The sequence below is a fragment of the Garra rufa genome, chromosome 16 (genome assembly GCF_049309525.1).
Source record: "Garra rufa chromosome 16, GarRuf1.0, whole genome shotgun sequence".
Classification (NCBI taxonomy): Eukaryota; Metazoa; Chordata; class Actinopteri; order Cypriniformes; family Cyprinidae; genus Garra; species Garra rufa.
Window position 1 is genome coordinate 5210636 of NC_133376.1, and position 27366 is coordinate 5238001.

A 27366-nucleotide genomic window follows, 5' to 3' on the forward strand; every position below is an offset into this window, starting at 1 on the left:
GATTAGATGTGTGAACCGTACGATTTGAGAGGGCCTTAGACTTTCTATCACATATTAAAACAGAAATAGGGAAAGCTACAGGCACACTGGGTTCCCGCTTGTTCTGTAAACATTGCTGAGTGTTGCTGCTATCGTAGCGGGCACCCGACACATATCACTGAGAGCTGTTATCAGTTGTTTTTGTTTCACTCACAGCAGACGCAGGAGGGTTTGAGCCCTGGCATTGTGGCAGCGGCCGGAGAGCTCTCACAGGTGGAGGGGGGTGAGCTGGGCCCGCAGGCTTTGGTGGTTGTGGCGCCTGCCGTTTTTTAGTTGATAACTGGGGGCTTGCAGCAAAAGAGTGGGAGAGTCTGGTTCCAGCATATACCAGTTCCTCCATTTTCTGTGAGAAGCTTAGAAGTGGAGATGCTGGAGAGAGGGATAATGTGTCTGGTGAATGGAGCTCTGGCTCTGGTGCAGATGACATGGCTCCCCGAACCATCACTGACTGTGGGAACTTCAATCTGTACTTTAAGCAGCTTGACTTTTGTGCCTCTCCGGTCTTCCTCCAGACTCTGGGACCTTGATTTCAAAATGAAATGCAAAATTTGTTTTCATCTGAAAACAGGACTTGGGACCACTGGGCAACAGACCAGTACTTTTTCTCCTTAGTCCAGCACAGACGCTTCTGACGTTGTTTTTGTTCAGGAGTGGCTTGACGCATAATCAAACTTTTTGGAGATGATGATTTTATTTTCCAGCAGGATTTGGCACCTGCCCACAAAGCCAAAACGACCAGTATCTGGTTTTAATAGCCATGGAATAACTGTCCTTGATTGGCCGGCAAACTCACCTGACTTAAACCCCATTGAAAATCTATGGGGTATTATCAAAAGGAAGATGAGGGAACAGAGACCCCGAAATGCAGACGAGCTGAAGGCCAATATCAAAGCAACTTGGGCTCCATAACACCTCAACTGCAACTGTGTCAAAGGCTGATCGCCTCCATGCCACGCCGCCTTGGTGCTGTAATTAGTACAAAAGGAGGCCCAACAAAGTACTGAGGACATAATACAGTACATTAACACACTTTTCAGAAGGCCAACATGTGTTTAAGATCCTTTTTTTTATTGGTCACATGAAATATTCTAATTTTGTGAAATACTGGATTTTTTTTTTTTTGTCTTTAATCTAGGGATGCACCGATCCGACTTTTTCAGTCCCGATACCGATGCCGATGCCTGGGCTTTGTATATCTGTCGATACCCGATACCGATCCGATGCCATTGTTGAATTAATAATAAACTGCATACCTTCCACCATGTAGAAGAAACTAAAGGCACCAAACTTTCCTAACTAAACATTACTTTCCTAACTAAGACAAAACAGATGTAATGTATTGAATACTTATTTATTTAAAGAACAATTGTGCATTCAAATCGAAAACAGAATGTGATCAAACTTCTTAAAATAAATGTAAATAAATAAAATGTAGCAGTAGAAACAAAATAGTATATTGGTCACACATACAATAGTAATCAAACCTATATTTACAGTCACTGGCTGCGACGGAGGAAGAAAAAAAAAAAGAGGAAAAAAAAAATGGATCGGCCCGTGGATCTGTTAATTTTTTCCCGATCCCCGATCCAGCTATTTTTTCAATATCGGGGCCGATATCCGATCCTAATATCGGATCGGTGCACCCCTACTTTAATCCATAATCATTAAAATTGAAACAAATAAAAGCTTGGAATATTTCACTTTGTGTGTAGTGAACTAATATAACATACAAGTTTCACTTTTTGAAACAAATTATTGAAATAAATGGACTTTCCCTCGATATTATAATTTTTTGGCACATACCTGTATATGAGAACCTAGGTCAGACTAAAATTGCTTGGATGAAGGACAATCAAAAAAAAAAAAAAAAGATGTATTAAAGTCTCCTCTGCTTGTTTGCAAAAAGAACATGAGCTGTCAATGTCCAAATATTTAGAAACATTAGAATTAACAGGATATATTTTATGTAAAATTTTAAAATGTGTTTCCTTTTCCTTATTAGAAATACAGTATTTCCCAAGTGAAAGCCATGATCTTTTCCAGACTATGTCATCAACCAAGTTGCTCTTGGAGAAATTTAAGGGGTGCGTTTCCCAAAAGCAACTATGGTCTCTAGTTCCGTCATTATCAACAGAGTTCAATGGAACTAACAACGCTTTTAGGAAACGTACCCCAGCTTTGTTTACTACTTGGGTTTTACTCAGACGTAACGGGATATAACAGACGTGTTTTTCAAACACTGTGACAGCATATAGAGCATGTTGCCACAAGGCTCACTATGTGTTAAATAAACTGTTTGTTTTTAATAGGCAAGAACTATAGGTGTCTTTACAGTAACATGCAACTGAGCTGTGTTCGGTATGAGCTGTGCAAGTGCATTATTACCTTATTTCATCAGTGGTGAACAAGCCAAACGACATGCCCTCTAATTGCCTCCATGGTGTTTCTTTTGAAAACAACATTTTCCAAATAATAAATACATAAATTAGAGAAAATCTTCTGTATTCTCCATGTGCGTCATGTGAAACTTTAACACGTGGGAACTTGTACTGAGAGAGCGGACGATACCAAATTACACGCCCAGACTGGGGGGTGTACATAAGTGAGAGTAAAGAGTAGAGACTTTCGCATTAGAAACAATGAAAGATATTAATTATATGCTAGTATAATATAACACCTGAAATTTAATATTCGACGAAATCGTATTAAGAATAGTTTATTTATATCTTCTATATTGTTTGTTGAGATGGTATATCCCAACCGTAGACGCGATTTCGAAACCCAGTAAGAGTATTTGTTTTTTGTTTTTATTTGTATTCATTTTTGTGTATTTAAATTTAATAAATGATTAAACTTTATCTTTATCATTATTTAGACTGATCAATTTATCTAATAAAATGTTGTCTAGACGGCGATTTGGTCACATGACACATGTGACTTTTCTCAACGCCAGAGCCATAGAGATCTCTCTATGGCTCTGGCTCTGCTCAACGCTAAACTGGATGGACCAATCACAACTGTGGTGTTGCCGCGGCGATTTCAGCTTTCTGATCCGCCAAGCGCCCCCTGCAGGAACGTTCCTATTATTTCCTAGGAACCTTAGAGAGCGCCAGTGAAGTTCCACCGAATGATTTTTGATCACGCACATTGGTATCATGGCGTCCTCCTGTTCGCAAGCTCTTCGGCATCATGTGTGTAAGAGCAGCAGAATAGTGCGCGTTCAACTGCAGAAGTCATGGCCTAATAGGTAAGAAAAATGCAAAAGGATTAGCTAATTCGCGCTGTTTTATTATATGCCATTTTCTTTAAATTTAATGTATGTAAAGTAATGACAGGTTGTCTCTAGGTCATTTCAAGGGGCTGTGTTTCAGCTCAGGTTTTATCATTCGCATAACATAAACACGCTCATTATGTGGTTTGATTGCAGGAGTTTTGTTTTATGTTCTGCTGCAAATCAGCAACCTGCCGTTTCTTCGCCAGGTTTGACAACTCATTTCTGTTTATTTTTTTTAGAAAAAGGTTTGTGCTTTAGGAAATTAATATGTTTTCTAATCAGAAATAAATCTCATTTTTCTTCCTTTTTTCAGAAGAAATAGTCATTCCAAGGAAGAAAACATGGTATGTACTGGTTAGCCCTGAACACATGGTTTTTGTTATAACTCATTAATTCACATGATCAGTGAATTTATGTTTCTAAAGTTATGAACTTCATATTTTGTATCATTAATTCATTAACAAACTGTTATCAGGAGTAAAGAGGCTGTCTTACAGGCACTGGCATCCACTGTAAACGGGGTATGTTCATCAGACAACTCAAACATCCATGTTAAAATGTATTTTTATCTAATATATAATGTAAGTGTTACAGTGTGTTTGTGTGTTTGTTATAGGATCCTACAGCCTCAGATTACAGATTCCAGGATGATCCATACCTCACTCCAAAATCGTCATCAGAGTTTGTGAGTAGATATTAATTGAACTGACTGTCAGATCATTTCATGTTTTCAGTACAAATTTTTAGCTACGGCATTTGTTATGGTAGCTGCCATTTTTAGGACCAGTAAAGACATGCAGTTTTCTTTAAGTTTAAATACTTTCTCCATCTATACATATACCATTCATACCCTTTGAGCATCCAGATTGGCCCAACACATCAGCATTGGCTGGACTACCAGTTAAAAAATTATTATTTTTGCTATTCTATTTAATGATGATACTGTCTCAGAAAGTACACAATTTACATTAATAGAATGAATGTTTACCGATGGCAGGCATTTTTTCATTATTATTATTTTATATGTGACCCTGGACCGCAAAAACTGTCATAAATAGCACAGGTATATTTGTAGCAATAGCCAAAAATACATTGTATGGGTCAAAATTATTGTTATTTTCTTTAATGCCAAAAATCTTTAGGATATAAAGATCATGTTCCATGAAGATATTTTGTAAATTCCCTACTGTAAATATATCAAAACTTAATTTTTGATTAGTAATAAGCGTTGCTAAGAACTTCATTTGGACAACTTTGACAGCGATTTTCTCAAAATTGCAATTTTTTTTTTTTGTGCAGATTTTCAAATAGTCGTATCTCCAATTATTTTATCCTAACAAACCATACATCAATGGAAAGCTTTTTTTTATGTTGTGATTTAATGCTGCAGGGCTCGCAAAATTTCAAAATCTCTGGTAGCCTTTTTTTTTTTTTTTTTAAATATAGAAAATCAGATAGGAGTCTAAATGTCAATCAAAACTGTTTTCAATACACAAATATGAACAAATATCAAGGAAGGAATTTATTTTACTATTTGGTGTATCTTCGGAATTTTAAAATATCTATTTAAGGCAATTTATGACCCTTTTTAAGAGCTGCACAAGTAAAATTAACAGTATGAGTGGGATTTGACAATGTACAGTAGAATATTAAGCCATAAAATGGCATGATTTATAATTCAGATACAGATTCACACAAAACAAAATATCTTATGCAATGGCATTTCAGCCTTTATACCATTAAAATGGATAAATCGAGTATATCATTTATTATATATTTTTTTTAACATAAATATTACTGTCTTAATTGTTTAGATTTTTAGAAAGCACATTAACTTCTTTCACATTTTACAACTCATAAAAACATAGGTCGAAATTTGCAATCATTTGACCATAAACAGCTGAAAAAATGTGGAAATAAAAATCAATATTGTGAATTTTTTGCACCCTCAGATTCCAGATTTTCCAATTCCAATTATCCTATCTTAACAAACCATACATCAATGAAAAGCTTATTTATTCAGATTTCAGATGATGTATAAATCTCATTTAAAAAGATTGACCCTTATGACTGGTTTTGTGGTCCAGGGTCATATATTATTTTTATGTTGTGATTTAATGCTGAAAAATTAATGAATGAATGTATATATTTACTAACTGCACTAACTTCTTTTTCTCCTGCACAGAAATTAATTTCCTTGTCCCAGGAATCGGGTAAAAATGCTGCCAAATATTTCATCAATACATACCCGAAATATTTCCAGAAAGACTACGCACACCCTCATATTCCCGTGAGTGCCCAGTATTTGTGTTTAATGGATTGGTTTGCTTATGAGGGCTTGTGCTTATGAATGTGAAATACTTATTTACTTCTGTTGGAAGTGTTTGATGCCGGAAACTCTTGGGGCTCAGATAGAGGAGATGTCAGAAGCTGCTCTCATAGAGAGAATTCAGATGAGAAAAGTCAAAGCTGCTGTGGATCTCTACGACCAACTGCTGCAGGCCGGTAAGATCGAGCGTGTAGTATAATGACACATATATGTTGTGTTTAACTGTGACTGAATGACTGATCAGTGTATTCTGTACAGGTACATCAGTGTCATTGGATGTGACCAATCAGTTGTTAGATCTGATTTGTTTCTATGGAGATATTGATCCCACACAAGAGAATGTTCCAGAACAGAGGAATGAGGAGACGGTAGGGCCAGTCATGCCATAAAACAATGTTTAAAATCCTCTGATGCTTTGGTGACACATTTGTTGCACACATTGTGTATTGGAGACTGAAATAATTGTCAGATCAGTCATTGAAGATTTTTTTTAAAACATAAAATATGTTTAGATATTGCAGATAATCAGTAATAAATGTCAATATTGGACCAGTAATACTGATTCATTTAATAATATATTTTATACTTCATTTTATTTTTTGTGTATTATGTTTTTTTTTAACTCCATCTAATGCCTCACAACAACTCTTACCCATGGTAAAACCCCAGGAGGACGTCCAGGATGAACCACAGACTAAAAAGGGAAGAGGACCTAAAGCCAATGATTTACTGAAGGCCACCTGGAAGTGAGTGATTACAGAGTTTAGGAGACAAACTTTTTTTCTAGTAAAATATGTTCTACTAGTGTTGGGGGTAATGCATTACAAGTAACGCAAGTTACGTAATAATATTACTTTTTCCAAGTAACTAGTAAAGTAATGCATTACTTTTTAATTGACAAGAAAATATCTGAGTTACTTTTTCAAATAAGTAATGGCAGTTACTTTTTGCCCTCATTTATTGATTAAAAGCTCTCCTGTCCCCATGTTGAAAGAAATTGTGAGTAAGATTTTACTTTAGTTCTAGAATAAATGTGAACATGCATTAATTCATCTCACTCGCTAAAAAACAGATACAGTAATCCTCAAAATGAATAAAAACAGTGAAATTCAACTCAAACCTGCAATAATTAAATGCGTTAAATAATAGAAATATCCTTTATGTATTTCATCCCATTCTATTAACCGATGTCTTTGCTGCCGACCTTCGATGATCCAATTCATCCATACTAATAAGCAAAAATTACTCAAGATAATCAAACATTTGTTTACCTTTTTTTTAATGCTGAAGAGTTGACATCTTTTCTTCTGCGGTCTACTGTACAGACATCAATTTACTTTTCTCTAAGCCTGAGGCTTTTGGTGTGAAAAGGCTTTTACATTTGCCAAAAATAGAACTTTTTATATTAAAAACAAACAAGCAAGCCCTGCCCAGATTTAAAAAGTAAAGCAAAAGTAACATAACGCATTACTTTCCATAAAAAGTAACTTTTTAGGGAGTAACTCAATATTGTAATGCATTACCTTTAAAAGTAACTTTCCCCAACACTGCACAGAACTTTAGAATAATTAAGATTTAAAACAAATTTTTTTAAATGTTTTACTATTTTATTTTAAAATGTAATTTATTCCTGTGATCAAAGCTGAATTTTCAGCATCATTACTCCAGTCTTCAGTGCCATATGATCCTTCAGAAATCATTCTAATATGGTAATTAGGGATGCACCGAAATGAAAATTACACACCGGAGCGAAGGACACAATTATCTTTTACCATTGCATAAATTAAATAACCAATATTTGCTTTTTACAGTTTTGTCTTTTTTTGTGTTTTAAAAATCATTATAAAACAACGATTTAAATAATTAATAAACAATTTAATATTTATTCAACACTGAACATTTTTTACATTCTAGTAGACGTTATAGCCTACCAACAAAGCACAATTTAACTTCCAATGAATAAGTTAGTAAAATAATATTCTTTGGCTATTTTTAAGACCGCCTTCTTGAATCAGGCATGTGTTTTTAATGTACAAATAAATGCAGCCTTGCTGAGCAAAGGAGAATGTTATAATAAATGTATTAATAGAGCTGTTGTAATGATTGTTATCATTATTTTTGTCTTACTTTTTTATTTTATTTTACAGAACAACAGTAAAATTACAATAAACAGTCTTAAAGGGATGGTTCGGAGTAGAATTGACTTCATTGCTATGCACTCCGAAGCCCATGTAAATACCCCATCCGAAGTTTTTTTTTACCTTAGTCAAACATTTATGGAGATATTAGAGTTTTTCGAATTGCTTGTTACAGGAGTGAATGGTACATGTGATGTATCTCGTAAATTGCACCACTAAACGTGCAAGTAATCTTACCAAACTTGTACAGTAGTGTAAATAGGTTATGTACTCACAAAACGCTGCATCGGAACATTTGTAAGTCCACCATGAGTGTTTTAAAAACACGTTTTACCCGAGAACTACTAGTCTCAGAAACTACAAATGGCGACACGTCGACGTCACTTCCCTGGTTTGAAAAAAGCACGTAAAAGTCCTCCTACAAGTTGACATGCAGACAGATGTAGTAGGAGGACTTTTACGTGCTTTTTTCAAACCAGGGAAGTGACGTCGACTTGTAGTTTCTGAGACTAGTAGTTCTCGGGTAAAACGTGTTTTTAAAACACTCATGGTGGACTTACAAATGTTCCGATGCAGCGTTTTGTGAGTACATAACCTATTTACACTACTGTACAAGTTTGGTAAGATTACTTGCACGTTTAGTGGTGCAATTTACGAGATACATCACATGTACCATTCACTCCTGTAACAAGCAATTCGAAAAACTCTAATATTTCCATAAATGTTTGACTAAGGTAAAAAAAAACTTCGGATGGGGTATTTAGATGGGCTTCGGAGTGCATAGCAATGAAGTCAATTCTACTCCGAACCATCCCTTTAAATGCTTCCACACTGTTGACGTGTTTGCTGCATTAGTGCGCGCCTCTATTTGATCACGTCATGTCATTGTTCGGTATGATTTATTCAGGCTTTTTGCTTATTCGGTTTCGGTTGCTGAACATTCGGTGCATCCCTAATGGTAATATGAAATATATTTAAAAAATGATCATCTTAGATTGTGTTAATACTACATAATATATGAAATCTGTTTTACTGTATTTTTAATTAAATAAATGCAGTCTTGATGAGCATAAGAAACTTCTTTCAAACTGTAAAAAATCCTATTTATTCCAAAGGTTTGACTGATCGTGTATCTGCATAACAAAATACATCAAGAAAATACACTGTCAGAGGTCGCCTTGTCTTGTTTTTCCCTTTTAGAGAGAATAATAATGCAGAGAGGATCTTTGCGCTGCTGTCAGAGCCAAACACTCATTCATACAGTGCTCTGATAAGAGGCATGGTGAAGGTAACGTATGTAAAAAATAACGTATGCTTATAAATTGATTTTAAATTTATAAATTGATTGATTTGATAGCAGAAGATAAATGAATGTGCGCTTGATTTTACAGTATGGTGCTTATTTTAAAGCGTTCAACATCTACACTGACCTGCTGAACAACCGACTGAAAGGTGAGTGTGAGATTTACAGTTTTTAGAATCAATTCAAATGAAACGTTTCCACAGCTAAATGAACACTTCCACAGCTGAATTGCCATGTTTTGTTGTCCTCAGCTGATGTGCACACCTTCAATGCCCTGATCGCAGCCGCCCCAGGCGTAAAAGAGAAATACACTGAAAAATGGGAGCTGATAGTGGTTTGTGGATTTTGTCAGATTTTGTTGTGAAAGCCGCTGTCTTAAGTAGTTTCTGCATCAGTCTGTGTCTGTTTTGTAGGATCTGTTGAAGCAGATGGCAGAGCAGAAGGTCAAGCCAAACCTCCTGACGTTTAACGCTGTCCTGAAGGCTTTGAGACGCTGTGGCACTCTGGGCAAATCACAGGCCTTTCCTGTGATCAGTGAGATGAAGGCTCTCTCCATCGGTCCGTTGAGTGCTTTCACAGGAAATAAGTGCTGAATGATATTTTTATGCCTGTTTTAGTACCTAAAACTGATTGTTTTTCTTTAATTTCAGATCCCAGTCTGGCCTCTTACAATCACTTGCTTGGCATATTTTATAAACCAGGTCATAAAGGGTGATTTTTATATCTTAAAATGATAAGAATAAACATGTTAAATGTTCACACACACACAGAAGAAACACACAGTCATGCATTTCCCATCCTGCTTTGCTCTGCAGGTGCCCTAATGCAGAGCCAAAAAGACATTCTGCAGGAAGTGATAAATGAGGTGTCAGGCAAGAGCTTCACTCCACAGGACCCTGATGATGGTATCTGCTTATTATTACAGCGGTGTTTACTAACTAAGGTTTTGTTCAAATCACTGTGGGCCTGTCTGCCCTGTCCCAGTACCCACACTTGTGCTCTCTGCAGTCACTTAAGACACATGTTCCTTATTTGGCCTAAATGTTACAGTGGGTGTGAAGATCACTAGTGTTATAAAAACATTTGATTGGTTAATGGGACACACTGTAAAAATGCAAGCAAATCACACAGTGCAGTATTAAAGTGCAAAGTATTAAGGGAAGACACTGCAGGCAAAAACACTTTTTTTTTTTTTTTTTTTTTTTTTTTTTTCAGATTTTGGACTTTTTGGTTTGTCATAGTGTTTGTCAAGTGTTTTTTCAGACTAGTGGAAAGAAAACATCCAAAAGGCACTGTTAAGTGTTTCTTTTATAGCACTTGATCTGTTTGTCAATATATTTCAATTACAATACAGATTTTTAAAGGCCGTTTTCTCAAAATGAGTTTTTTTTTTCTCCTAGACTAAGCCATATATCTCAACTTCAGTAGCACTTACACACACCAAACTTTACATTTTGTCTATATTTTGAAGGTTTTTACAGAGGGATTTGTTCATATATAATTTGCTTAATTTTATATCTATATCTTAAATCTATCGTTTTCTGCCTGTTTTGACTATTTTCTGAATTATGGAGTAACAAAATGAGATACCAAAAATTCCTTCTGTGAAAACATTTGACTTCTAAAATGTCAAAAAAATTAAACAAGACTTCATCCAGTGTTTAGATTTTTGTATTAGAAATGTATGCAAATGAGTGCATATTTCATTAAATAATGCCTCATTTGCATATTTAAACCTAACATTTTAGAAAACTTGTAATACAAAAAACATTTGCAATTATCAATGTAATCAATCAACTGGGTAAGTAAGGTGATAACTATTAGTTGTTTTTTTTTAAACCCTATTCACCTGCAGTGTCTCACCTTAAAAATCAAGGGTACATGAGTTCCTGAGTGTGGGTTTAGAAAACTGAGATATGATGTATTTCAGACCTGGAAGAGTTTTGTGCATTTAATTTCTGTCCCTTGCACATGCTTTCAAGTGGCCAAGATGGTAATTGTGGGTATTTGGACAAGCCCTAAGTATTACACTTTAACATGTATTGATGCATTTTTGTAAAAGTGTGTATATAGTGTACATATAGACAGTATCTACAGAGTTGAGTCATTGAATCACATCTGCATTGCTTTTGTTTTTCAGCACTGTTCTTCATTACTGCTATGAGAGTCGTAAGTGCTCTTAGTCAACAGCACCGCTTAATAATAACTGGTCACGTTAGGATTGCATATGACCCTGTTGGCATCTCTATCTACAGTGTCTTGATACTAAGGACGTGGAGCAGGCGTACAGGGTCCATGAGCTGCTGGGGGTTGGAGAGAACTGGAGACTTCTGGGAAATGATTTCCAATGCAACATCTACTAGTAAGTAACTTCACTCATTATTCAAGAGCTTTTTCCATCAGCCCTTCCCCTAACATGACTCTTTTTTTATAGAAAAATACTAATCACAGTGTGACCTGCAGTGGGGAAAAATGTGCATGGGTCAAATTAATCACAGCATGGAAGCACTTAATATAAAATACTTAAAAGATAATGTGATTGAGGAAAAAATAACCATTATTAGAGAATTTGTTGGTTGAGCACTGTAGTAATTCAAAATCACCAATAATACTGCAAAAGTATATACATTGTAGGGGAATTTACAGTTAACACCCAAGCTGTGATGAACAAAGATGCAATTATTTGAAGAAAAATTAAGTATACAGTAGTCCTGCAAAACAGATACTAAGACGCATACAAATAGAGAATACGCAGCTTCTTCAAGGCTGGATTGTTCAAACCCAACGTCTAATCAGTAACTTTCCCCTAACATCCAGATATGAAGTACTGTTTCTCAGCTAGGTTTCAGTAGTATTGTTCATTATTTTCTAATGTTTAAAGATAAAAAAAAAATAAAGTAAATGCTTTAATTGTAAATTAGTAATGTAGGTGAGAGGCCCTAATGGCCTCCTTTGACTTACTTACCCTAGTAAGTCAGAGGAGTAAACATATGTTTTAACATGTTAGCTGCTTTTCTAAAACCAAAGAGAGAGCACATTCCAATGAGAAGATATCTAATTCTATATTACTCAAGTTTCACATGGGGAAGTCCTTCAATTCATTTAATAAACAACTAGAAAAGATATACAGTTGCAATCGAAATTAAAGCTGCAAGCAGCGATGATAGGGCCCTCGCACCCAATTCATTTAATAAACAACTAGAAAAGATATACAGTTGCAATCGAAATTAAAGCTGCAAGCAGCGATGATAGGGCCCTCGCACCCGGGCTCACCGCCAACCAGTGGCTTTAGGAGAACAGCGAGCGGTGGGCAGTATGCTTTTAATATAGTAAATCAAGGAGGAATATCTCAGTCATTAATATGTGCAAAACGTCCTGCTGCCAGCTGGCGGCGCTATGCCTATAACTGATTATTGGCATGTAGATGTGTTCAGGCCAGCACTTTCATCAAACATAAGAAGTTTGGTGCAGATTGAACTTGATATATTTAAGTTAGTGCAAAGTATGATGTATCCCATTGCCAAGAGGTGGCGCTATGATTATAACTGAATATTGGCCTTTACATGTGTTCAGGCCACAACTCTTTATCGAACGTGTGAAGTTTGATGCAGATTGGACATTTTATGAGTTATAACAACTTTTATTTCCATGGTGAAACATCGAAATTTGTCAGGCCACCACAGACATGACCTTCAGCGAAACCTCAAGATCTTCGCAATTTAACATCGCTAAGGCCTTTAGGAGTTTGTTACAGCTTAAAACTGGTCACTTCCTTTTGCCAGCAGATGGCATTATGACTATAACTAAATATGGGCATGTAGATGTCCTCAGATCAGGAGTGTTACCACACGTGATGTTTGGGGCAGGTTGGACATTGTGTGCCTGAGTTATAACAACTTCCTGTTTTATGGCGAAACATCGAAATCTGTCAGGCTGCTGGGGACACACCCTCCAACAATAACTCTAGATCTTCGCAATTTAACGTCACATGGGCCTTTAGATTAGACTGTCTAAATTTGGTGTTGATCTGAATAAATCTATAGGAGGAGTATGACCCCTGAAAATTGCAAAAATGACACAAAATTTGCTGAGAAAATGAAAAATGACCAACTTCCTGTTGGGTTTGAGATTTTGCTCCAAGAGGCTTTTTTGTTTTGTAGGTATTGATTTTCGTGCATGTACGTGAAGCGAAGCTGAAAGCGCACTCTGCTGAACGTGTATAGGTGGCGTTATTAAGCCATTTTGCCACACCCACTTCTAAAACCCATGTCAGACGTAAATTTTCACCAGTTCTGATGTGCATGCAAAGTTTCATGAGTTTTCGAGCATGTTTAGGCCCTCAAAAATGCAATTCATTTTGAAGATGACAAACTGAGCAGTGCTATGGACGTAATTATTTAACCCCCTAGAGACTGCAGTACTTTACAAGTACAAGCTTTTCTAAAGATCCATATCTTTATAAAAATTGCATCTTTGCATTACTGGAAAATTAAGTAATAATATCAATATATAATGTAATATGTTAGAATTCTAAGATGTCATAATTATTCAACACCTATTCAACATTGCTGTTTTTTAGTTTTATTTGTATGGTGAGGAACAGAATTGTCTTAAAACACAATTAAACCTTTATAAACTACTAGAAGCTTGAGCTTTTACACATACATACAGTTAGCCCATGCATGTGCTGAAGTTTGAGTAGATAATATGACAAAGTCAACAGAGCACTCACAAAGCTATAGAGATTAAATAATTTAATTACTTTAACTAATCTAAGGCTATATGAAGGTTTTAAAAGTTCATAGAGACACAACTGGCAGCCTTATTTCTTCAAATGTAATAGAAAACCTTTAAGGGTGTTGAAGAAAAAGCACAATATCATGAAATGTTTGATCAGAACAACCTGCAATGTACAGCCAAAGACTTGCAAGATGACCCAATGAAAGATGGAAAAACATGTCAATGCAGTGTATAAGATGAACACAAGACAAGCATGGCTCTCATTCTTTGAAGTATCAGGCCATTTTAGCAAAAATTGTGATGCCTTTGGTGCGAAGACTGAAGCTAATAATCCATGGACTTTCCTGCAGGAAAATCATCCCAACGTATGCATCCAAATCCACTTATGCTTGGTTCAGTGATCATTTATAAAATGTTCTCGAGTGGCCTGTTTAGTCTCCAGATTTAATTCTCGTTGAAAATATTTAATTGAATTTGAAGAAAACGAAGTGAAAACCAAAGATTATCAGTGATCTGAAAGCTTTTTCAGGTGAGGAATGGGCCAAGATTGCAGTAGAGAGGTGACAGAAGCTTCTAAGCACTTACAGGCAGCTTTTATCGGTGGTTTTAAAGAATAAAAGATTCTGCACAAAATTTGACTTTTGGGGGTTAAATAATTTTGTACATAAACGTTTAGAGCCAATTAAATTTTTTTTCCATTATTCATCAATTTACATTCTCAGAATTACTCAAATGTGTATTCATAAACTTTCTCTAATAGTGTACTGATGCCTTTGTTCAATTGTTTTCACAAAAAAATTTAGTTCGCTGCAGCAAAATATTGAAAAGTATAAGTATATTGAAGCAGCAGTGAATTCCAGAATCCACCCCTTCAACATATTTACATAAAACTTGCATATCGTTGCTCTTTTGTTGGTTTGATTGCTTCTACTGTTCTCATTCGTAAGTTGCTTTAAATAAAAGCATCTGCTAAATGATTAAATGTACATGTAAAAGTAATTTGCTGATCTGTTTAATATCTGATTTCTGTCTTTCAGTGCACGGTTCTTCAGTCTGCTCTGTATGATGGAAAACATTGACGTGGTGTTGAAGTGGTACAGAGATCTTGTTCCTTCAGTGAGTAAAACGTAATCATATGATGCTTCATGTAATTGCACACAGAATGGAGAAGTGATGAGGGTTGATGTGATCTGATTGCAGGTGTACTACCCCGGTTGGAAAGCCGTGATGGATCTGATCCAAGCGCTTGATACCGACAACAGATTAGACCTTATCCCGCAAATATGGAAAGGTGCTTTATTGATTGTTTCATTCATTTGTTTCAGGGTTTCGTGGGTCCTTAAATTTAAGTGTATCAAATGCCTTAAATGGTACAAGAAAATGTTCAATTGTAATTTCAAGAGGTCTTAAATGTGGGGACTGAAAGACTAGCAAAATGGTTTAATGTGAAAATTAAACTTTAAAAGGCTATGATTTCATTGAATAAATATTAGCGCTGCACTTTTCAAAAAAGCTTCGATAGCATTCTCATTTCATCTAATAAAAGTAAGTAATTTCTGCCGTTCCAAATGCGTTAGCTACTGGCAGAGAATGAATGTGCATTTTCAATAAGCCCATCTGCTGTTTTTATTGATATTTTATGCAGCGATTTGTAAAGACTTGTAAATGTAAAAAAGTGGATCAACAAGAAGCTAATGTGCCTTTCAAAAATCAAAACAGTTAAAGCTGTAAGATATATTTGTGACCCTGGACCACAAAACCAGTTTTAGGTAGCATGGATATATTTGTAGCAATAGCCAAAAATACATTGTCTGGGTCAAAATTATACATTTTTCTTTTATGCCAAAAAATCATTAGGATATTACGTAAAGATCATGTTCCATGAAGATTTTTTTTTTTTTTTTTCCTACCGTAAATATATCAAAACTTAATTTTTTGATTAGTAATATGCATTGCTAAGAGCTTTATTTGGACAACTTCAAAGGCGATTTTTCTCAATATTTTGATTTGCACCCTCAGATTTCAGATTTTCAAGTAGTTGTATCTCGGCCAAATATTGTGATATCCTAAAAAACCATCAATGGAAAAGCTTATGTATAAATCTCAGTTTCAAAAAATGTAGACTTATTACTGGTTTTGTGGTCCAGGTCACATTTATATGTTTTAAATGAATGTAATAATTGACTAAATGATTTAAAGGCAAAAATTTAAAGTTTATCATGTTTTTGTGAAAACCTGTAAATTATGTTTTGACAGTCATTTTATGGTTTATTGCCATAGACATACCTACCCTGCTTATATGGTATTAATTTTATTTATGCAGGTCTTAAAAGAGGTCTTACAGAGCCTTCAATTTGATTTAAAAAATTCTGCAGATCCCCTGTATTTATGTTTAATTTAAAAAATATATAATATATATTAATAAATATACATATTGCCTATGAAATATTTCATGCAAAAATTACAATTCTGTCAGAAATCTGTCTGTGATGTTTTGTCTGTGTGTGTGTTATTGCTTTACTGTGACATTTGAAGAGGTATTATCTGTGTTACTAGATTTAGTATTATATTTTATTCTTGCATTGCATACAGGTAAATGACTTAAAGTATTATCAATTTCCACAGATATTAAACAGTTGGGCCATGGCAACAAGCAGACGCTGGTGGAAGAGCTGCTGACACTTATGGCAAGAGAGAAGCACAATCAGGAGGTATTACCTCTACCTCATCTACATCTATACTGGTTGATACTCATGCCTTCCACAAGTTTTCCTCCTTTAAGCCAGTTTCTTTTCAATTCTGTGCTTGTCAGTGTATTATAAAGCCATTTTTTTGAATTTTGAAAGATGATGTATAAAGTGTTTGTATAATTTGACACATTATTTTTGTCAGTGTCAGTCTGTAATAGTGGTGCTGGTTTGTACTGTGTATTTTCTGTACAGGTGCAGGAGTCATTTGCAGAGTGTGCGCTGGACATTAAGAAAATGTACGAAGCAGGTGACCGAGGCAAGGTTATACTGAACTGGACAGCCACTTCTCTCAGCGACCTCATCTCTGTTTTACTAGCAGCTCAGAAGAAGCAGGATGCCTGGTAACATCTTTAATAGACACCTATAGTGTGATTCAGATCTAATTGAGTTAAAACACCTCACAGTTTTCCTTTCACTTCTTTTCATTCAGGGAAATGCTGAAACTCTTCAAAACACACAACAGAGTTCCAAGGTATGATCATGGGTCCTGAAAATATTGACTAGTGATTTTCCCATGGCTAAACTGTAGTGACTTTTATATTTTAGGAATTAAAATTTAATGTTTTACTTTACTTTGTACCAAATAATATGTTAAATGCACCTATTGTATCCGTTGGCGTTCTTCTTCCGTTTCTTCCGCTCTTGAGTCTATGGCAGCCCATAGAATCGCTTGCGGGAAAATTGTGAAATTTGGCACACTGATAGAGGACAGTCTCAATATTAACCACAGCAAATTTGGAGTCTCTAACTCAAACTCTCTAGCGCCACCAAAATTTCAAACATTTTATGCTAATAACTTTTGATTTTTAAAAATTTTGAAATCGTAAGGTTTTGTTTATTTTCTATTATTAGAATAGAACTGTCTGACTTTCACTTAAATTGGCTCAGATCATCTTCAGACCATGCTGGCAATAAGTTATGGAATTCAAGTTGATTAGTCAAACTGTTCTCAAATAGCACGCAAACGAATTCTACGAAAAGCACGCAAAATTGGATGCGAGGCTGTATCTCCGCAACAGTTTGGCGTATTGAGATCAAACTTGGTGTGTGTTATAACAAGCATGACCTGAGGCTAACTGCAGTGTTTCGGCACAGTGCCACCTAGTGGTCAGGAGATACAAAAAATGGCTATTTTAGCTTATAACTACTGAATGGATTGGCCAAAAATCTCAAAACTGGTTAGGTTAGATTCAGAGGGGCATGCTTATTGTAATGAAAGTGATCTCAATATATTCGTTGGGTCATGCCAAGAACATTGATAGCAATAATGCCAAAATTGGCCAAACTTCCTGTCTGCCATTTTAAATAATGTTGAAAACAAACTTTTTATTCTAACTCCTCCTAGACCGTTGGTCTGATTTTCACCAAATTTGACTCTAATCATCTGGAGATATGAAAAATGGCTATTTTAGCTATAACTACTGAATAGTTTGGCCAAAAATCTCAAAACTAGTCTCGTTAGATTTAGAGGGGCATGCTTAATGTATGGCTTATTGCAGCGGTTCCCAATTCCAGTCCTTGCGCCCCACCGCTCTGCACATTTTGCATGTCTCTCCTAGTTAACACACCTGATTCAGATAACCAGCTCATTAGAAGTGAGGTCCGTGCAGGAACTGCAATTCGATTGACATGGTCCCTGCAAAGTGTTCATTGCTCCCTGTTCCCTAAGCGGGGGAAATCTGTTTACTATACTTCGAAACAGTCATTCACATATTTGCGCTACGCCACCGCATGCAGCGTCTTCACACACAGATGAAACTTACTAGAGAAGTGTGACATAAGTGCATCTGTAAATAAATGCATTTTAAATTTACGTGTCGCACGCTTTAATGACCTTCAAATGGAACACATACGCTCGCTTCGAACTAATGAATAATGGCGGAATATCCTGTGATGTCCACTTCGAAGCAAGGGCAGTAACGTTGGAATAGAACAAACGTCGGAAGCGATGCGTGAAACACACAAAATGTGCAGAGCGGTGGGTCGCGAGGACTGGAATTGGGAACCGCTGGCTTATTGTAATGAAAGTGATCTTAATATATTTGTTGGGTAATGCCGAGAACATTGATAGCAATTATGCCAAAATTGGCCAAACTTCCTGTCCGTCATTTTGAATAATGCTGAAAACAAACTTTTTTTTTCTAACTTCTCCTAGACCGTTGGTCTGATTTTCACCAAATTTGACTTCAGACCATGCTGAGAAAAAATTATGGATTTCGTGTCGATATATGAAACTGTTTTCGTATAGCACATCAACAAATTTGCTAGAAAGATGCCAAACTGCATCTGAGACTGTATCTCTGCAAAGCTTTGACATATTGACACCAAATTTTGTATGTGCTACTGTGACCTCACACTGACCATGCCACATACATTTGGTAACAGCACCACCTATTGGTCAAAAATAATAAACCATTCATTAACCATTAATTATGAAATTTCTATAAATGCTACTAACTTTTGATTGCATTAGTTTATTGTAATGAAACTGGTCTCAAAATATTCCTTGGCTCATGCCAAAAACATACATACTAATTATGCTGTAGTTGGCCGAACTTCCTGTCCGCCATTTTGATTTAAGGTGGAAACGTACTTCTTCAAACTCCTCCATGACCGTTCGTCTGATTTTCACTATAATTGAGTCAGATCATCTTCAGACTGTGCTGACAAAAACGTATGAATTTTGTGTCGATAGACCGAACCATTTTTGTATAGCAATGCAACAAATTTGAGCCATGATGCCAAAATGACTCTGAGGCTTTATCTCTAGAAAGATTTGACATATTGACACTAAACATTGTGTGCCTTTGTCACCTCACACTGAACACATCACATCGATTTGATAACAGCGCCAACCATTGGTTAAAAAGTGATAACCCATTAAATCAAATATTACTAGTGGTTGTTTTTATGATTTTTTTTTTTTTTTCACCCATTTTGACTAAAATCATCTTAAAATGTCTTTAGTTGCTTTGATGCTTGCTGCCTTACTTGCCTATTGCTTGACCCCGTAATTGCTGCTGGCAGCTATATTTATATTTAATGTCTTAATAGTCTGAATGTTTCCATTGATGTGTTGTTCTGTCAGTGAGCAGCTGTTGAACAAGTTCTTGACGTGTATAAAGGAGAGTGGCGATGTAAATCAGGCAGTGGAGCTGATGCAGATCTCCGCTGGTTTCTGTTTGCCCGAAACCCCAAAACTCATCCAGAGGGTTCAACAGGAGTTTGAGCTCTCAGAGCAGCAGAAGTAAGTGTTGCTTTTGTGGCAGCCCTAGAGATTTTAGTTGAATTAAACTATTTTAGAATCCAATAATAATGTTTTTTTTGTTTTTTTTATCTTGCAGGAACATCTTGTCTGATCTGGAGATTCAGACTTTTAACAGCGATTAAATCTCGTGCTGAGACATTCTGCAGCGTGGATGGATCATAGCAGCTAAATATCATGAGAAATGTGTTCATTTTCAATGTCATTAATAAATATGTACTTAAACATGCTTGTCACATGCACAGATTTCTGTCTTCATACAAATGGAAGCTAAAAGTATTTTGCTTAAGAAAAGAAAATGTTACCTTCCATATCACACTTATCAATACTGATTAAAAGTCATTTATTGTAGAAATTGTAGCTAATAAAGGTGGGACTTAGACTTCCTCAAATCATTTAGTGAGACTCAGTCTAAGTTGGACAATATATACAGTTGAGGTCAAAAGCTAACATACACCTTGCAACTTGTTAATTATTTTACCAAAATAAGAGGGATCACACAAAATGCATGTTATTGTTTATTTAGTGCTGACCTGAATAAGATATTTCACATAAAGGTCATTAACATATAGTCCACAAGAGAAAATAATAGTTGAATTTATAAAAACAAAAATACCCCGTTTAAAAGTTTACATCAAGTTTATACTTAATTCTATGATGTTACCTGAAAGATCCAATTCAAATTCAGTTTTGCAGTGGTTGATATGTTTCTGGCATGTTGAATGTTTGCCAACAATTCTTGTAACCCTAACTGATGGAGTGTGTAGCTTAATACTTCAACAACCATGTTGAAAGATGTTCCCACATACATTTTCCAGGATGACAATGGCAAGATTCACCAGGCTCACCAGCCACCACAGAGTCCTGACCTGAAACCCATTATTATAAAAAAAAAAAAAGGTTGCACACACTAATATTTTACTGGACTGCCATTATGCTTTTGTTGTAGCAATTCATACAAGAAAATGACTTCCCATGCTCACTGATTCCAAATAGGAGGTGAAATATGTAGAATTCATAAGACTGAGAGAAAATGTAGAAAAATATATTAGACAGCAACTTGTCTTTTGAAAATCATATTTCATGTAAAAAAAAAAAAAACGCTCTTCTTCTATCTTAGAAACATTGCCAAAAAACGTTACCTGTTGGATTATTGAAATGTACTAATATAGGTGACTGTCCTGCATCCTCAGTAAACATCAATTTTATCATTTCTACACTGGCTACCTATTAAGTAGCAATAGGGTAATGCGAGATAAGCTTGTATATCTTAAAAGTGTAGACTGATGGAAACATGGAAACAAGCTTTTTTGTAAAGATGCTTTGACACTGCATTAAGAAAAGTAGATTAAATAAAATAAACTGAGTATTCATTCTTTCGCTGCCTGATGTATATTGGATACAAAACTGAAAAGTGCCGCCTTCATTTGATTGGCTGCCTTTCTGCACCTTACAAGAGTAATTGCACCCAAGTTTGACCCTTACTTTGATATGGTTTATTTGTAAAATGAGTAAGAATGGCTTACATGTGCATTACAGGTAGAGGTCGACGATATTGTATTTTACTGATACGATAGCTGGGTTGGGTACCGATTAATCAACCGATAGTTTTTAAAATGATTACTTAATGGAAAATAAATAGTGCTCTACTATTTAAATAAAAAGTAGCCTACTGAACCATATTTTGTAAAAGAATACAAATATTAATATAAATTATATATTGATCATTACAGTTAGTTCATAGTTCACTGATTCTTGAAAATTTGGCAAAAACATGTCCCACCAAGAAAAGTGCTCATTCTGTTGGAAATGAAGAACATTTTCATAAATCAAAAGAATCAAGATTATAATCAGAGGGTCAGTTGCACATATGTAAGGTTCTTTTATAGTTTTCTTTTAATTTTGTATTAATTTAATTATCAAATCTGGCCCATTGCCTACAAAATCACTTGTCCTCAGATAGGAGATAATCATTTCAGCTTGATTAAAAAAGCAAAAAGGAATCATTTAATTGAATAATAATTTTACTGTATGAAAGAGTACATTGTAATATGTATCACAAATTACAAACACTGTGTTTGAATAATATTTACAATTATTTTTGGTTGCACAAAATGTGTCCCACATATGCGTCACCACCGTCAGATATTTATAAAAAGCAATAAAATCAGGCAACTACAAGGTCAACTGCATTCCTGAGGACCACATTATCAAATCTTCAGCTCTACTGCATGCTTCAAGATCAGCCAAGCTCCTGTAAATTTGCTATTTTCTCTTAAACTTGTTCATATTTTTGGACACTGCTACTGTGGCAACCATAACATGTCAACACCGTCTCTTTTGTATAAATAATATTAGATTTGATTATGACATAAATGTATACTTTTTAAAAACAAGTCTGAAGGAGCTAGCAACAGAGTGAAAACAAGATGGCTAATGTGAACAACTAATGCATATCATGGGAAATAGTAGGTTTTTGTCACCACCGTCAGATGTCACCACCGTCAGGTTTTCACAAATGTTTTATCAGAGTGCTCAGGATTGTTATTAGTTGGACCAAATAGTTAAATAAAGTTGTTAAACAAGAAGCCGTTGACTTGAGTGGTATACAATTTGGAATTTTATGTTATAATGAGGCCACTGTCACCACCATCAGATTAGTGTCACCACCGTCAGAGGGAGTTTTAATTTTTTTTTTAAATAAATATGCATAGGGGCCTACAATATATTTTGTCAGTGCTGCTGAGTTAATAAAGTAATAGTCTCTTTTAATACAAAAATACATTTGTTAAATAAAAAACTTTTTTTTTTTGATTTAAGCAAAAAGTAAACGTTGTAAAACACTAAAAAGTAAAACGCCTATTTTATGAAAAGAATACAAAATGGGGAGGTGACACCAGTACATTGCTGAAAAGCTAAGACCTTGGTCTATAATAATATACATTCAGATGGTGTAATTAAACACTTTTTTTTTGGAAAATTAAAACCTGTTTTATCCAAATTCTCAAGAATCACTGAGTTCATTATTGTTAACAATAAAAAAAAACTAATTGTTTTTTAAAGAAATTAACACGCGCTAACAAGGAACAATTTTTCTATTCTCCAGCTTTTATCAGTCTTAATGTTACAAATGGACTCCTATTGTAAAGTGTTACCATTACATCAACAGTCAAGCTAAAGATGGCCATTTTTAAATATCTAAACAAAGGCCGTAGTATTGAAATTACATACTTATAGAAATATTGTGTACTGTTACAATTTAACTGCTTCTATGCTAGAATATTTGTGATTATCTAATGAATGTTAGTCACTCAGCACGCAGAAGTGCAGCGCCGCGCTTAGAAGAACTCGCAGCTATCTGGTATCACACACACTGGACACGTTCTACAAGACTTTATTTGATCACCAAATGGGCAAAAGTATACTGCTGTCCTTTCTCAACTAATGCAGCATCTAATCAACAAAGAATTACTTAGTAATGATATAAAAACATGCACTACAGTATACTGTGTACACACCGCTTCGTTGATGATGTTTTAAATCTCTGAAGTGTCCCGCTCTGGGGTCCGTTCTTCGTACCTCGCTTACTACATCCAAGATCAAATGACACATCTAAGATCAAATCATCACGCTAACTATGAGCTCGCTATTCCGGTTCTCCGAACGCACGTGTTGTTGATGATTAGTATAGCTGGATGAAGTTATTTGAGATCACTGGGTGGCTTAAAAGGGGATACGTATCGATAGTAGAAACATTGATCGGCAACTCTTTGATTGGTCGGCGAACATGACGAAGGAGCGCGCTCAGTATTTTTCTGCAGCAGAGCAAGAACTCTTGATTGAGGGATTTCAGGAGTTTCAGAGTTTAATTAAAACGCAAGGGAACACTGCAAAGGCTGGAAAAGCAAGGAGAGAGGGCTGGCAAAAAGTTGTGAACACATTAAATGTGTTAATGCTGCCCATGTTACATGTTTTTTCCTTGATATGCTATTTTATTTATATTTTTATTTTTTTATACACTACTGTTCAAAAGTTTGGGGTCAGTAAGACTTGTAATAGTCTTTAAAGAAGTCTCTTATACTCATCAAGGCTGCATTTATTTGATTAAAAATACAGAAAAAACAGTAATAGTGCAAAATGTTTTTACAATATAAAATAATGTTTTTTATTATTATTATTATTTTAACATACTTTAAAATAGAATTTATTCCTGTGATGAAAAGCTGAATTTTTATCAGCTGTTACTCCAGTCTTAAGTGTCACATGATCCTTCAGAAATCATTCTAATATGCTGATTTATCATTAGAATGATCAATGTTGGATAATATCAACAGTTGTGCTGCCAAATATTTTTTGGAACCTCTGAGATATATATATATATATATATATATATATATATATATATATATATATATAAAACAATGTAAATTATTTATTATTAACTTTTAATATTTTTTTCATTATTAACTTAATACATCCTTGGTGAATAAAAGTATTAATTTCTTAAAAAAAAAAAATGTACTGACCCCAGACTTTTGAACGGTATATATACCATAGACTGTAAAAAAAGATATATACTTTCTTGCAAGATACTTTTTTTTCCCCACGTGAGTCAGTCCGCGTCAGTCGTGCTCTTTAACCAATCAGATGTGACCTCGCCATTTCAACCAATCATAACCCGCCAGGAGCGCAGCCTAAATCCTGTTTACATGAAATAAACCTGCTCCAGAGCAGGTTTAAGCTTGCGCACCTGTTGCTATGACAGCAAGTCCCGGATGAGCTTCGAAGAACCGAGCGATCCAAGATCACGCAAAATCGTCAACAATCAAATCCAGCTAACTTAGTTAGCGAGGTACGAAGAACGGACCCCTGTGCCGCACACAGTGTCACGTGTCTAAACAAACTGCACCTGCTATTAGTGATTTCCGCCACTAGAGGCCGCTCTCGTGCTGTATAACAAAGACTATAGGGACTTTACTGTAAAATGAGGACCTTTTCAGCCGCAACAGACCCAACCCATAAAAAAAAACTATCGGCATGGATTTTTGCCGATAACCGAGTTCTGCCAACCATTGGTGCCGGTTACTCCAAGTAGGGCTCGCTGCAGCCTGCGGTGGACATCCAACCCCGCCCACATCCATGTGTGACGTCAGACACCACGCCCACGTCAATGCGTCACCGTGTGACTCCCCTCCCCATCGGTAGCCTTAAAGCGGTGCATTTCAAAATACTTCACGAAATTTATCCATGTAAAGTAGCTCTTTCTAAACTCATGGACATTGATAATACCTGCAGTTTCTGTAACACACATGAGGAAGACTTGTGTCATTTGTTTTATAATTGTGAATTGTCTCTTAGTTTTTAGTCTGATGTTAGCACCTTTCTATTTCTGCAAAGAAATGTTAATTATATGCTTTCTTTAAAAGATGTTATCTGTACTTATTCTCATAAAAGTAAAATGATTGAGTATGTTGTTAACTTTTACATTTTGCAAGGCAAATATTATATTCATAAACAGAAATTTGCTAAATGCATACCAAAATGTAATTTATTTTTATCAGAAATAGAAGTTTTGAAAAGTCTTTCAAACAAATGAATACATTTGTTGTTACATTTCACGGAGAACTTTTTTTCTGGTTATGCTTCCACAATATAATTTTTGTATATGTAAGGGAAAAGGAAGAAAATTTGAACTATTGTTTAGTTGTTTCTAGGTTTTAATTTAATTTTTGTTTATTTATTTACTTTTTATTTATACGTTTATTTATTTATTTTTTTCTCTCTATGGTATTAGTTTATTTTTTATTATTTTATTATTATTATTTTAATTTTATCTTATTACATATTGTATTACTGTAAACAGATTAGGCTTGTATTTTGTGTATCTGGATTTCTATTTCAATATTTTTGTAATGTCCAATTATTCTTTAAAAAAAAAAGAATCCCGATGTTGTACGCATGTGCAAGAATGGCGGAAGTATGTTGTATCGGGGATGTAATCAAAACAGTTTGTATTAAATAATACAAATTAAACCTAGGTCACCTTTCATATGGAACTAATTACATTCGAACAGCCGGTAAAACGCTTGCTTTGGTTGATTAAAGTTAGGAAAATGGTAATTGGTAATAAAACATTTAAACCCCACCCTATTTGTTTGTGTAATGAGATAAATTCACGTTTATTATAATCGATTTTGACATAGCTTAGACAAGATCAGATTTAGACGGACAAGTAAGTTTTGTTATTGTAAAAGTAACACTTAGCATATTTTCATTTTCATCTAATTCTCTAAAGATATGTCCACAAATGTGAACATTGCTAATCATATTATCACTATTTTAATATGTGTTAATACTATTTAATATGTTGGATGTGTGACGTGTTTGAACATGGGCGTGGCGTCTGGCGTCACACTTGGATGTGGGCGGGGTTGGATGTCCACCGCAGGCTGCAGCGAGACGCTACTCGGTTAATCGGCAAAACCGATACATCGGTCGACCTCTAGTACACAGTATACTGTAGTGCATGTTTTTATATCATTACTAAGTGATTATTTGTTGACTAGAATCTGCATCAGTGGAGAAAGGACAGCAGTATACTTTTGCCCATTCGGTGGTCAAATAAACTCTTGTAGATCGCCGCTTGAATATCTTAATTAGATAATCACAAATGTTTTAAAACAGAAGCAGTTAAATTGTGAAAGTACACAATATTTCTATATGTATGTAATTTCAATACTGTGCCATTTGTTTAGACATTTAAAGATGGCCATCTGTGATAAAATGAGGTTTGTAACTTTCAACTCAAAGAACCAAACAATGGGTTGTGTGTTCAAGATGATTTTATTCACTGTTTTGTCTCACACACGTGTCGAATGGAAGGTGCACATTCCAGTGCGACTCATGTTTTGTCTGTCTTAGCTTTTTGTGCCTGGAAACAAGAAAAGGTGAATGTAAATTATACAAATAAGGATTTGTTTGTTAATGGTAAATCTTTTGTCTTACCTTCTTCCTGGAACATCCTAATAGGAGGGGCTCGCGAACAGGAAGCCTGGTTTATACCTTCCCAAAGGAGGAGGAGTTCAAGTATTGAGAATGTGAAATATTATTACATTGAATGTATGTCTTTTAAGGTTTGTGTTGGATTTCATGATGAAGATGAAGCTTGATAAAGAAGATGATAATATTCATGTTTGATTGTTGATGTTAAATATGATCTTATAAATAATCTTATGTATATTGTAATTGAGATAGACTTGTCATTGGTATGTTTGAATTTGAGGGGAGTAACTATAAAGAGTCTAATTGTTTGAATAAAGGGAGAACAAAGGGTGACTGTTGGGCCTGTAGCCAACGTGTTTGATGTTCCTCATGTAAATATTATTATTTTTTTATTTTTTTTATTTTTTCCCTTTCTTTTGTTTGTTTTTCTTTGTACTTTGTTTTTCCTGTATTGGAATTTGGTGGATGGAACCCTGTTACACGGTTTGGAGCATGTCCTATTAAATCACCTTTAAGAGACTTCAGA

General features: G+C 35.1%; 2 protein-coding genes across 2 annotated transcripts in view; one reads left to right on the forward strand and one right to left on the reverse strand.

Moving 5' to 3' along the window:
* Positions 1–2567, reverse strand: part of polr1a (RNA polymerase I subunit A) — a 48072-nt gene extending 45505 nt beyond the window's left edge. Inside the window, exon 1 of the mRNA XM_073820279.1 lies at positions 2425–2567. Coding sequence (XP_073676380.1) covers positions 2425–2501 — 77 coding nt within the window. The 5' untranslated portion in view covers positions 2502–2567. The remainder of the gene's footprint in view (positions 1–2424) is intronic.
* A 624-nt stretch (positions 2568–3191) lies between these two features.
* Positions 3192–21214, forward strand: ptcd3 (pentatricopeptide repeat domain 3). The gene is made up of 24 exons (XM_073820938.1): positions 3192–3286; positions 3467–3519; positions 3627–3657; positions 3789–3834; positions 3930–3998; positions 5499–5603; positions 5695–5818; positions 5901–6010; positions 6312–6388; positions 8981–9068; positions 9172–9232; positions 9335–9417; positions 9497–9641; positions 9734–9784; positions 9899–9988; positions 11224–11252; positions 11339–11445; positions 14861–14939; positions 15024–15114; positions 16449–16534; positions 16766–16914; positions 17004–17045; positions 19662–19820; positions 19918–21214. Exons 1-24 carry the CDS (start codon positions 3195–3197, stop codon positions 19961–19963), a joined length of 2013 nt encoding a protein of 670 aa, XP_073677039.1. The 5' UTR covers positions 3192–3194; the 3' UTR covers positions 19964–21214.
* The last annotated feature ends 6152 nt before the right edge of the window (positions 21215–27366 follow it).